Source organism: Schistosoma mansoni, chromosome 4 (genome assembly GCF_000237925.1).
Source record: "Schistosoma mansoni strain Puerto Rico chromosome 4, complete genome".
Taxonomy (NCBI): Eukaryota; Metazoa; Platyhelminthes; class Trematoda; order Strigeidida; family Schistosomatidae; genus Schistosoma; species Schistosoma mansoni.
Genome location: NC_031498.1, coordinates 13,361,969 through 13,374,931, shown reverse-complemented (window position 1 = coordinate 13,374,931; position 12,963 = coordinate 13,361,969). Strand labels below are relative to the sequence as shown.

The 12,963-nt window shown below is 32.5% G+C and overlaps 1 protein-coding gene across 1 annotated transcript in view; it reads right to left on the bottom strand.

Moving 5' to 3' along the window:
• The window catches only part of Smp_043170 (putative transforming acidic coiled-coil containing protein 1/2), a 32,854-nt gene that overhangs the window by 2,388 nt on the left and 17,503 nt on the right, over positions 1–12,963 (bottom strand). Inside the window, exons 7-10 of the mRNA XM_018796883.1 lie at positions 7,481–7,695; positions 4,418–4,622; positions 2,947–3,053; positions 1,838–1,958 (exon numbers count right to left, since the gene is read on the bottom strand). Of these exons, the coding sequence (XP_018651980.1) occupies positions 1,838–1,958; positions 2,947–3,053; positions 4,418–4,622; positions 7,481–7,695 (648 nt within the window). The remainder of the gene's footprint in view (positions 1–1,837; positions 1,959–2,946; positions 3,054–4,417; positions 4,623–7,480; positions 7,696–12,963) is intronic.

Genomic DNA, 12,963 nt, shown 5'->3' with positions numbered 1-12,963 from the left:
TCGTTTTTGAAAAAAAATCCAATATTCTATAAAATCTGAAGATTTATTCAACTAGAAATTCAATAGACATGATATGATATGAATGAATTTCTTTCACATCTGACAAGTAAACTCATCAACATAAAATGTTCGTATGTAAGATCTATAAACCTCCCGAAAATGATAATTCAGTTTTGTGTTGATTAACAAATAAAAATTAAGGATATCTAAATAAAGTGAAAAATACTAGCTACTTTATGATACAATTTATGAAATTTCATGTGATTCAATCACCACTGAATATAAATCTGAGTATTTGGATCAGCTTTGACTGGTAGTTTTTTTTAGTGTGTGAACTATTGAAACTTGTTTTATACACATAAGTCCCTTTAGTATCTTAAAGAGAGCAAAAACAAAGATTGATTCAGAATAATATGAATTCATTTTATTTCGTTAGGTTCTCATCATCTGCTTACAACCTATAATATTTTGAAATCAAAGTTATTACAGTTGTTGATATACTTATAAATACTAAGGTGATTAGAGATGACTATGTGTATCATGATGTAGCGAAGATTCTAACAGAGTTAATAAGATCATAAAATATTTTGTTTCAAATAAATAAAGCGTGTGAGGGAAAGATTCTAGAACTTCGAACTAGTGATTAGAAAACATAGAGTTGACAAACTTGAGATGGTTGTGTAATGAAGTAACTGAAAACAGGTTAACGCTATGAAAGAATGATATGAATGGAAATCAGTTAATTCCAATCAGAATTATAAATGAAAGAAAAATGACAATGATGTAATCAAAACTTCAGAAAGAGTTGAAATAATGAATGGTCTGGACCTTTCTCTCCTACACTTTATTTATCTGAAACAAAATATTTTATGATCTTATTAACTCTGTTAGAATCTTCGCTACATCATGATACACATAGTCATCTCTAATCACCTTAGTATTTATAAGTATATCAACAACTGTAATAACTTTGATTTCAAAATATTATAGGTTGTAAGCAGATGATGAGAACCTAACGAAATAAAATGAATTCATATTATTCTGAATCAATCTTTGTTTTTGCTCTCTTATTCATACTTGGTTGGTAAAAGGAAATAACATGGAGTAAAGTGTATTTTTATCACATAAAGTATGCACACGAGATAATAATCAAGTATATGTACGGCACAATCATTTTAAGCAAATAGAAAAGAATCACTGGATGGAAAATACTCATACGAAAATAATACTACAAAAAGGTTTTCAATTACGGTCTGAATAAGGTTAGTTTGTGATTTAAACTAAGAAAATTCTACAATCCATGCAAAGCCGCCAATACTAATAATAATCATGCACTCACAAGTGATCAGTTTTAAGATGCAACTCCTGAAATTCTAATGAAAAACTGTGACCAGTGAAGTTCAACCATATCGGGTGTGAGACAGTTATCTACTCCAGGCAATGAATGAAGGTTGCGCAATACCGTGGATTGATTGAAGTTAGACACGTACACCGTCGGATGCCGACTCAGTGGTCAAGAGGTTAAGCGCTTACATAGAAGACCGAAAGTCCTTGGTCTGTGAATTTTCGTTGCTGAGAAGTCCCATGCTAGAATGAAACAGCTGTTTAGAGCTACTATGTTTCAAAGGCGGTGTAACTAAGATCGCTTCGTGATTTAAACTAAGGAAATTAAAGTGTAAGACAGTTCCTTCACAAAGAAAATTAGTGAACGACAAAATAGAATCAGAAGAGAATAAAAACCGATGGTTTTATTGAGGCATATAATGGTCATTTTAATGACAAATTTACGTTTACAATAAGGTGTCATGCAAAATCACAAATATAAATTATCACATACTTTTTGCTGTAACTGAGATTCAAAACTCTTAACTTGAAGTTCAGAGATTCTTAATGAAGCCTGTAATCGAGTTAGATTTGTTTCATATTCTTGTTTTATTCCTTCTGTGTCTTGATTTACTCTATTTACAGATGGAAAAAGATATTTAAAATGAAAATTGAAATGAACTTCTTACGTTATATTAAACAAATACATATGATTCAGTCACAATTGGGTGATTTAGATGGATTTTTATTCTCTGAGCTGGATAGTTTAGTCGTGAAACTTTTATTATCTTCCTAGAGGACATTATCAGAAGAGGCTACATATAAATGTGTTATTCGGATTCTCCACATATGACTGCCAGTGTGATCAAAATTGACAAAACAAACGTTTGCAACCATTGGATAAAGTAATCACGTAGACCCCAACCAAGTAGTTTGCACCAACATGGCTCATTTCCAAAGTCAGTAACTTCGTCAAATGATGCCACGTCCTGGTTTGGTCACCCATAGCTTTCTTCCAGCCTACTCCAACAAACATTGTATATCGCTGTAGGCGGTGGTTGGGCATAAGTAATACATATCTCAACAACCTGAATTGACGGAGAATCACTTTTACATCAGTCGATTTGCAATGTTCACCTGTTACCCTGCGTTAAACATCAATACCGTTCTCTCGGTAGTCCTAATACACGTGACCATTGCTTCGAAGACATGTTGGGTTAGATATTTGTAGTAAACTACGAATTTCCTCTACTTGTTAAGGCAAAGTTTCAGTCAAAAATTAAAGTAGAGTGGATTGCTGCCCAGTATATACGTTCATTGGCAAACGGACACCCCACCTATGCTACAGGTAACCAATCTTAACAAAAGACAAATGATTTTTGCAAATCCATGCTGAGACTTTATCAGATTAACTGGTCTGCTAATATAAGTAAAATGGTCGACGGGCTCAAATACTTTCATCCCTATCACCGATTTCGATCCTGACCCAGACCAGTTAGCGAGCTAATCAAGGTCTACACAGAAATTAAGCTAGACACACAACTAAGCAATCAACAGTAAACAATTCCATATTTTACTACTTAGTATAAGATAGAATATTTTATATTACTAACAGCTACTCACTTTAATAGCTGATCTTCAGCGTGCTTTTTCAAAGCTAAATATTTTCTTTCCTGACGTTGTAATAAACTTTTATACTCATCAATGCTCTTTTTTAGAGCTTCTTCATTCTGAAAAATAAGGAAATAAACATTGTAAGAAAAAAATTCAAGAAGTACAGTCAAAGTACGGTCAGGTTAGATAATACTTCGAAAAAGTACACAAATTTTACAAATGAAAACAGACAACATACATTATTTTTTTAAAAACAATAATACAGTGTCAGACGCAGTTCATAAATTTCTAGAAATCTACTTTACTTAAGGGATTACAATAAATTTAAAGTCAACAACTTAAGGCAAAAGTAAGTACTAACAAAAAACTAAATGATACAAATAAAAGCAAATTAAACTCAACAAAGCATAGACATGAACCAATGTTTTTTCCTTAAACTATACCTGAATACAAAAAGAAATAACGAAAACATCGTTTTACATTGATTACTGAAGTCGTCTGTCTAAAATTAATCAGGATTAAAATCATATTGCATACACAGAATACATTTTTTAAAAATTGATGTAAGAAGGACCTATAGCATTAATTTCACAGAATTCTCATTAGAATAAACAACGAAACGACATTAAACGAGGCAAGACCACCTGTTGGAGATAGTCAACAGTAAACTGATGATTTGTGTTTTACAACATTTAATACTCATGAGCGAGGTGTATCTGTATTCTTGAGGAAACTGACCCATCCCTAGGGATCCAGTCTCGTATCACCTGGTTCAACAGTTTAGGATGTCACCTCTGAGTTTTTTGAGCCGAGACTAACTCTTATGTAGGTCTAAGAGATATTAACAACTGATTGGTTATTGAGCAGTGATCGATGTCATGTTTTTATTTAATTCATTAGCACTAATTGAACTATAGTGATTTAGCTGCAGATTGAAGGATAAAAATTAATCAGTACTGAATGATGAGACAAAAACATGACAGTGGTCATTACCCAGTAACCAATCAATCGTAAATAAGAAATGAATAATTTGTTGCTCCCCTCACCCTCACAAACAACTAAACGATAAAGAATTAATATCAGTTTGGGTTTGTTGATATTGTTGAATTTCATCGAAATCATGAATCAGTCAACGTTGGATCACCAAAGACGGCCTACTCGGTAATAAAGTGAAGTGCAATGTGTGTAACTAGTGTTTATCATTTCACAAAAGGTACATGGAACATTTAGAAACTATATATATATATATATATATATATATATATATATATACTTCATTTAAAGTAAAAAAAAAGATTAGAGAATAGTTTCCATACATAGAGAAAATAGAATGTTGTAATAGTCCTCCACAGAAGTACAAATTATTGACGATATATTTCTTAAAACAAAAGCAGAATAAAAAATCGACACAAAGAATACAAATGACGAAAAATGGAAGTAATAAAATATATAACAGTTTAAAAACAAAGAAAAGACAAACCTGTTTAAAACCTTCTATGATTTGTTTCGATTTCTCAAAACGTCTGTGTAAATCCCCAAAAGCTTTCTCAATGGTAGCTAACTCTTCTACAGCTTCATCACGTTCTTTAATTAAATCAGCTACTGGAATATTGACTTCTCTTTGACTATGAGCTTTCTCTTCAACCATATGCTGTAAACTACGATCATACTCTGTGATACAATGTCTGTTATAACGTAAAAATACATATACACATACTTATATAAATAAATATATGAGAAATAATCTGAACAAATGAGAAAAAGTCAGATTGGTCGGATAAAAAATGTCCTGAACTAAACCACACCAACTAACGATTCCTCTTCCGACCCCGAAATGGTGTTCACAGGACTGCTCCATCTTCGCCTCTCTGCAGGCAACAGCAATAAATGTAGTAAAAGAAAACTCAGGATAAACCAATTGAGCACTTTATGCAAAATTACACAGTGGCTTTGTAAAATATGAAAATCATATATTATCTTCATATGTCAAGATTTCCAAATGTTCTGTCGTGAGTATCTTCTGTAGTTTCCTCTTTTGATCCCCCATGACGTGTTGGTATTTGTGGATCACGTAGTGTGCATTCGTTATCATTAGGTATACCATTTTTCTTCCACTTTGCTCAGCTATTCTCCATCCCATTGAGCAGTTAATCGGAGGTCTGTATCTTACACTTGCTAGTAGCACATGCTGACGAAGACACTCGTGGAGGAAATACGGTTTTTCTCGAGTGGAAGTCTGCGTCTTGGCGAAATTCTCTCATTTTCGAACAACGACAAGCGTACTACGCTCATATGATTTTGATGGAGTTTTGTTCTCTGAGCTAGATGGTTTGGTCGTGGATCTTTCATCGTTCTTTTGAACGACGTCATAAGCACAAACTTCGGGTAAATTTATACCTGAAGTTTGTGCTTATGATGTCGTTCAGAAGAAAGATGAAAGATCCATAACCAAACCATCCAGCCTAGAGAACAAAATCCCATCAAAATTATTTGCACATCTTTCAGTTGTCGTTTACATACTTCATGATTCTTCTTATTATGTTGTTATTTCAGTTATTCTCTCTTTCCTTTCCTCTTCTCTTTAATTTAATCTGCTGGCAAGCATTTCACTTCCGATTGCTGCTACATACTGCTTATATCTGTTAGCATAAATAGCGAACACCACAATACAACGTTTTCAAACAAAGGTGTAATATGCTTCACGAAAAAGTAAAAGGGAATTATTGAACTGGAAAACGTAATTAATTACTTCAGAACGATGATGATATCAGTTGGTGGCAAGGCATTAAATGTTACTTTTTTAAAGATAAAAAAGGAAACAAATTTAGAGAACTTAATAAAAATGGAACAATTAATTGGTGAGAATTGATATAAACAAAAGTAATATTCCTTTTTTAAAAAAAAGAAAACTTCTACCTACTAATAGTATAATTAAATATTTAAAACAAGACTAAGCACAATTAGAGTGAATTCAATAAGTGATCGGTAGATATTTCGAAATAGTAACAAATCTTTCGAAACCTAATTGTATATTTACGAGTAAGCATCTCTGATAAGCCCAAGATTTAATTTTCATACTTTTTCATCTAATTTCATACATTATTTGCGAATTGCAGTTCTAATATTTACTTTTCACTACCGTTGATATTAAAATTTCTACTCATTATTGTGATCCGTATAATTTCTCGATATTACCGGTGTGAAATGTGATAACACAGTTCAGCGCACATCTGTCATGAATCGTGCAACATTATCCAAGATTAGCTGAAATATCATATAAATTACAATTATAGTGTTTTTAAAATCCTAATAAACATCACAGTTGATGATAATGTATAGAATTTGTTGATTGTTAATAACGCATTTAAACCAATTAACTTAGAGGGGAAAAATTGAGATACATATGCAATTGTATGTGTTACCTCTACTGTTATATTAATAACTTGGTAAACTGAACAAAAAATAGTTGTTTTATTATTTAACCGACAGTTTAACTGATTAAGGCATTGTGTAATTAGCCCAAATTATATATAATTACAGGCTTTTATGGCTAAGATGTCCTACTTTTTCAACAGATCAATAAGTCATGTTTTAACCACGTCTATCCTTAATCTTACTTCACAAAAACTGGGGTATTTTAACACCGTGAATACATACCTCTATATGGCATGTTGGTTATCATGATAGCACAGTATACCTTTATCAGAAGATAGAGACTATAGCTGACAACTAGAGAATGATACTAGTTATCCGTGGTAGTGACAAAAACATTAGTTCTACAAGGATGTTATACTTTTAAGTACTAAAGTTTCCTAAAAAATAACATTTCAGACTTCATACTTGGACTCGAGTTAGCTATTTCAAAGAAATCTTATAGAGATGCCCAAACAAAGATATCCCTTTTAGGTGTAATTGATCAGTGAATTTCCCATCAAACTCATACAAAATCTTCATAAACTATCAAACGAATAAAGCTGGTAAACAGATAGTTTATTCTGATGACTAAGATAACTTCGAGTACTACTATAAGGAAATGTAAATTGATTCCAGTTAACTTGAAAATATGAATACAATTTGTACATCGTGAACAACATAAGGATCATTTTGGCCCGTTTACGTTCAATTAACAGTTTATAAGAAATTTTACAATATAATGCCTAAAACACTCAAAGAAAACATAATTCCATATAAAGATGTTTGCGTGTAATTTATACAAAAAAAGTAATGGGACTATAATTTATGGACGACCTTGGAGCGACGCTAAAGTGGCCTAGAGAATGTACACCTACTAACTTGGACTAAATGACGGTTACAAACCAGTGTGAGGAATTAGAATTATGATTTACAGTTGATGTTTAGAGTTAGAAGTTAGATTTAGGGTTTTCATCACGAACTGACATCGGTTAAAATGCCAAAATGCTATTTAGCCAAATACATGTATGAAATTCGAACCATAACCCAAGACCTGTTATCCTAAATCTCATTGGTTCGTCCATAAACTATAGTCTCTGCGAAAAAAGAAATACTACAAGCAAACACTTACTTCATCTCTTCAATCGTAGTTAAAAGTTGATCTCGTTCCTTGCGTAGTGCAATTAATTCTGAATCATTCGATTTGGAATCTCGTGAGGATTTAAACGGATATTGAGGAGGTAGCTGAGAGTTTTCCTTTCCATTTACTAAAGGTGTATCTGATTTGTTAAGCATTCCAGCTTGAGCTGGTGATGCTGGTCGAGTTGATGAATCAATACGTGAAGTCTACATATTAAAAATGAAAAACAGACCATTTTTAGAAATGAACATGATTTCTTACTCGATCGACTAGATTTTACTATTATTTAAAGTTATAAACTTTATAAAAATCAAAAGAATACAAATCTTGTGGAAATTCGACAAATAAACCACAAAAACAGTCCATAAATTGATTAACTTGCGTGAAACATTGCTCAGTTACAAATAAATGCATCAATAATCGTATGACAGTAGTACAAAAAACGTATGTACAAACAAATAGATTAGAACTATATGCTGACTTTTAGACGTAAAATATAAAATTAAAAACCAAATGATTGGTTGACCGAATAAAAAATTTACGCTACGAAATTTAAGGGCATATAAAATAAGGTCAATATTTTATAGAACAATATTTCAGCAGTAACGTACACTATAAATCATATTACTATAGTCCAAAACTTGAAAAAGTTTAGAAGTAATAATAAAACGAGAAAACTTAGACACTAATAATAAAATTACTAAAATCTCCACAAAACTCTCTTCTGAAAATAATAAATTCATAAAAAGATATACTGAATATAACATATCAATTATGTACAGGTTAATGGTACTCAGCCTTCAATCACATTTCTTGGTGTGAGGGTTATTTATGTATTTATTTGTTTGAACACATAAATATTGATACGAAGGAGCACCGGATATATATGTGCACATACAAGACACTTAATTTGTGCGTGGGCCGTGATACTGCCTGAGTGCTCAAACAGAAGCAAGTGGTTTTCTTAAGGCACCACACCCGGAGCCTTCGACCTGAAGGTCTAATCCACAAGGCAGTGGAGCAACGTACGGAGATGCAGTCCCATGGTAGCCGGTCACCAATAACTCGTTCATATATCATTTGTTCCCTCAGGATACTGGAGCCCATGTGCACCATCGGTTCGGAGTCAGAGTTTTCCAACTCTCCTAGGTGGATCCTGCGTGTCCACCAACCCGGTTAAAGCGCCGGGCATTCGCTTTTCGTCCTCCCAATTTCGTTAACAACACCCCCGCCACGAGAAGGCAGTGAGTAGGACTTGCCTAGCAGAGGCTATGTATTCGCGTGGCCATGTGAGAGCATTTCGAGAAGGAGAGCGGACTCTCCCCACTCTCAGCCGTACCAGGGCATTTGGGGGCTTGAGGGAACAAATGGCGTATGAATCAATCGTTGGTCACCAACTACCATGGGACTACATTTCCTCACGATGTCCCATTGCCTTGTGGATCAGACCTTTGGGTCGAAGGCTCGGGGTGTGGTGCCCTGAGAAAACCATCTGTTTCAGTTTGGGCACCTGGACAGTATCACAGCCCTCACACAACTCAAATGAGATTTGTGCGGCGCATATATATCTGGTACCCCTTTGTACCAATATTTATGTGTTTAAATAAATAAATATAGACTACCTGATGGGGTAGGAGGAATGACCGTAAACGATGGTTAGAGACCTTGAATGACATGGCTCAAAATTGTTTACAATGGTGCTGATGCATCTACATTTTCCTAAGTTTTTAAATTCCTCATAATCATTTTATTTCAATAATTTATATTTTCTTGAGTTGTACCTTCTATTTCTAATTTTTCCGACTACCACTTATACTATTTCTACCTCCACTACTTTGGGATTCACTTTAACAATTTCATCTGTGTGCTAATGGGGTATGGCAACTTGAACTGATGTATACATGTACGAGGTTCTACATTGTGTTTGACTGTTTAACTGACAGTTGATAATTTAGTTTCACGATTGTTACTTGTTACTTAATGATTTTCTCGAGATCAAACAACAGAGTAGGAATTGAGGACATATATTACTTCGAAAGCTAGTATTTGACCAATACATTTCATAGAATGGATATTAAAAACACATAAGTAGGAATTATTAGGTATATTTTACCATTATTAACATAAAATTAAAAAAACACTTTATGTTCAAGTAGACTTTCGAATACTACCTACACTTAGCAGTAGATAAATAATATGTCTATATTCTATCAGCTGATGAGATACTGTAACCTTAAATCATATGGTATTGTATGAGCTAACACTGTTACAATGCATTCATTCAACTAGATAAAATCACCACCTCAGTATGTCAGGCAGTTGTTTAAAGGTCGGTGTAGATAATTCATGTTGAGAATTCTATCTAACTGATTATTAAGTGAATTTGACTGCTGTTTGAATAATTCACAAGTATAAAATCCTTTGTGATTAGTTTCTGATAAACTTATAAATTACAAAAGATAATATAAAATTACATTAAAATCTAATTTTACTTATGAGCGTTTCTATTAACTAAACAATACACAAAGTAACTCACCACTAATAAAATTTATGACTGAATATAATACACAACACTTATAATAAATAGGACAGTTTCTCCCTCTTGAAAATAGAAATAATCGATTCTTTATGTATTAATCTCATATTTATATTAGAGGTGCTCATTTGTAAATAATATCAGGTTTATTTAAAGTTAAAGTGAACAGAACACTTTCTTCCAATCAGATCTAATCATAGGACAATAAATCTATTGTTTTATTAATACACAATTTAAAACTAGGATTGGTTAAATTGTTGACAATAAGCATAAAAGTCATTGTATATATTACAACAGGTAACTCTATGAAAACAATGTAACAACTGTGACCTTTATGTTTTTATATTCGTCCAAACTAATAGATTTCTGTAATAAAAGCCGAAAAAAATACTAGGAATATTTTTGTTATCTTAGAAAATCATGACCGATTATTTAGATTACAAAAAAGAATAGTTATGAAATATAACTATATAGTGTATTTAACAAACACTGATCAACACGAAATTCTCACTGGTTTTATTCACTTTCTCTAGTTAAACTTTGTGTTTCCAGAAGAATATTTGTTGAGTCTTTTATTGTTATCTTTACACGAAACTAATGAAAGGTAATTGGGGGATTTCGGTAGAATGGATAACTAAAACTACTTCATTCATTACGTACTGAAAGCTCATGAACAACTGATTCGTCGCTGAGTATTGACTAACTTTAGAAATACCCAATCCTTTAGCGTTGATCAGGTTTCCTGTTAACCACCTCCGACCAACTAACGTCTCAATATAATGAATGAAACATCGATTCACTTAAACTAACGGGTACATTGAGACTTTATCGATAGAATCCTAACAGCACTAAAGGACTAGACAAACGTGAAATTGACTACTACTCAGGAATCAATCTATTACCCAACATCTTAGTCTAACAGGAGGTCAGTAACAGCCTCAATAATTAAGTCGTGACATCTCAAATTGTGAGGCTGAGTGGCGCGGATTCAAGTCCCCCGGGGACCATCGCTTCCCTCAAGATTACAGATACACCATGCTGAAAAGAGCCTAATAGCAAGAAAACTAGGTGCAAAATTTCTCGCTAACTACCTGACAAAATTTATTCACATTAGAAAAATATTCAATATACGTATTTTGATAAAATTAAACATACTTTCAGATAGATTTATAAGAACTTTCGTCTAAATTAGATCGAATAGTTTCACAGTATTTAAGCGCCAAGTTGATGTTAGATATTAATTAGGAATAATATATTTGTAAAATCTCAGCGAATGAAATTCAGTCATAAAAATAAAGTATGACAGATTACCAAGAAAATAACGAACTAAATAAATAATTATAAGCAAAGATGGACAATGGCTAACAGTGGAATTCAGGACACACGTTTCGTCCTATTTGGGACTCGTCAGCCGGATGTACCTGCATCTCAGAGTTGATGTTCACTCTGGGACTCGAACCTAGTACCTTTCGCTTCAATGGGAAGATTTAAATAAACAATACTAAGTGAATTCAAACTTCACCCCATTGCACAAGCAAGTGGCTATCAGGACTAATTAGCTGAGTAGATAACGCGATGGCGTTTGAAGCGGAGGGTGCTAGGTTCGAGTCACAGAGTGAACATCAACTCTGAGATCCAGGTACATCCAGCTGACGAGTCCCAAATAGGATGGAACGCGCATCCTGGATTCCACTGCTATCCACTATCCATCTGTGCTTATAATGTTTGTGAATTAAGGCTATATCGAGGTAATACGCACAGTATGCACATATGACAATAAGAGACTGATCAATTGCAGTCCTAAAAATCAATGGGAAGATTCAAACAAATAATACCAAGTGAATTTGAATAAATAATTACCTAGTTGATATGCGAAATTTAATTCTAATTATCATATTCCGTCTTTTTAAACATTTCGTTGCTACACTGTTTGAAGATCAGTATGATTTCATGTTTGTTTGTTTTTTTCAGAATCATTTATAACAAGAAAATATCACTTTTTTAATGTACACAAATATATTGACTTATACTTCATTAACAAACATCATTGAAGAATGAAAACATTTAGATCCTTCATTTTTGAATTTCAACAATCTAACTATAACAATTATTTACAAAGAAATCATACTGAGATGATAATATAAAAAACCATAATTTTTACTAGAGCATTATACAAACTTTTATAATATCTGTAAGTGATGTATCTCTTCTCTTAACTGAACATTTATACTTTTGCATGATAGTATTTAATCCAGGATTTATAAATAAAATAATAAATTTAAAAATTACTCATTTCTACACTAATAAATAATAAAAAATTACGCAATACTTATCAAAGTAGCTGATTTACTACATGTAAACCTAAACGTCCTAGTGTAACATTGAAGTGATGTTCAAAATTGAGACTTAACGAGCTATTTAGAAGAGAACAATCTTTATATATAAACAAGTGTCTTCCATTTGCGTATGGATACTCGAACAATGTAGACAATAGGCTATACTTCACGTTTAAAGTATGACACTTACTACAAAACTCGTTTTCAATAATTATTAAACTTATATTGGAGTGATAATCCTTTGATAAAACACAAGACGCTTGTATTGATAATCCGACAAAACTATCAACTAACAAGTTTCACTTCAACTACATAATCAATTCAACAGACTTAAGAATATTTAGCAGCACGTTGAATATTATGAATCATCTAGACAGAAGTAACATTCAAGAAGGCTAAAGTATATTCATAACTGTTCAATATTAACGTTAGATAAGGTTATCCTCAAATAATAAGTTTTGATAGCTTTTATATACTTTTACTTAATGTTAATATAAAGGAAATTTAGCATAAATCATTATGTGTTGATTATTTGTATACTTCCAAAATTTACAATCTTATAAAATAACTAACATAGTCTATAATATAGTGGTTAGTGGATA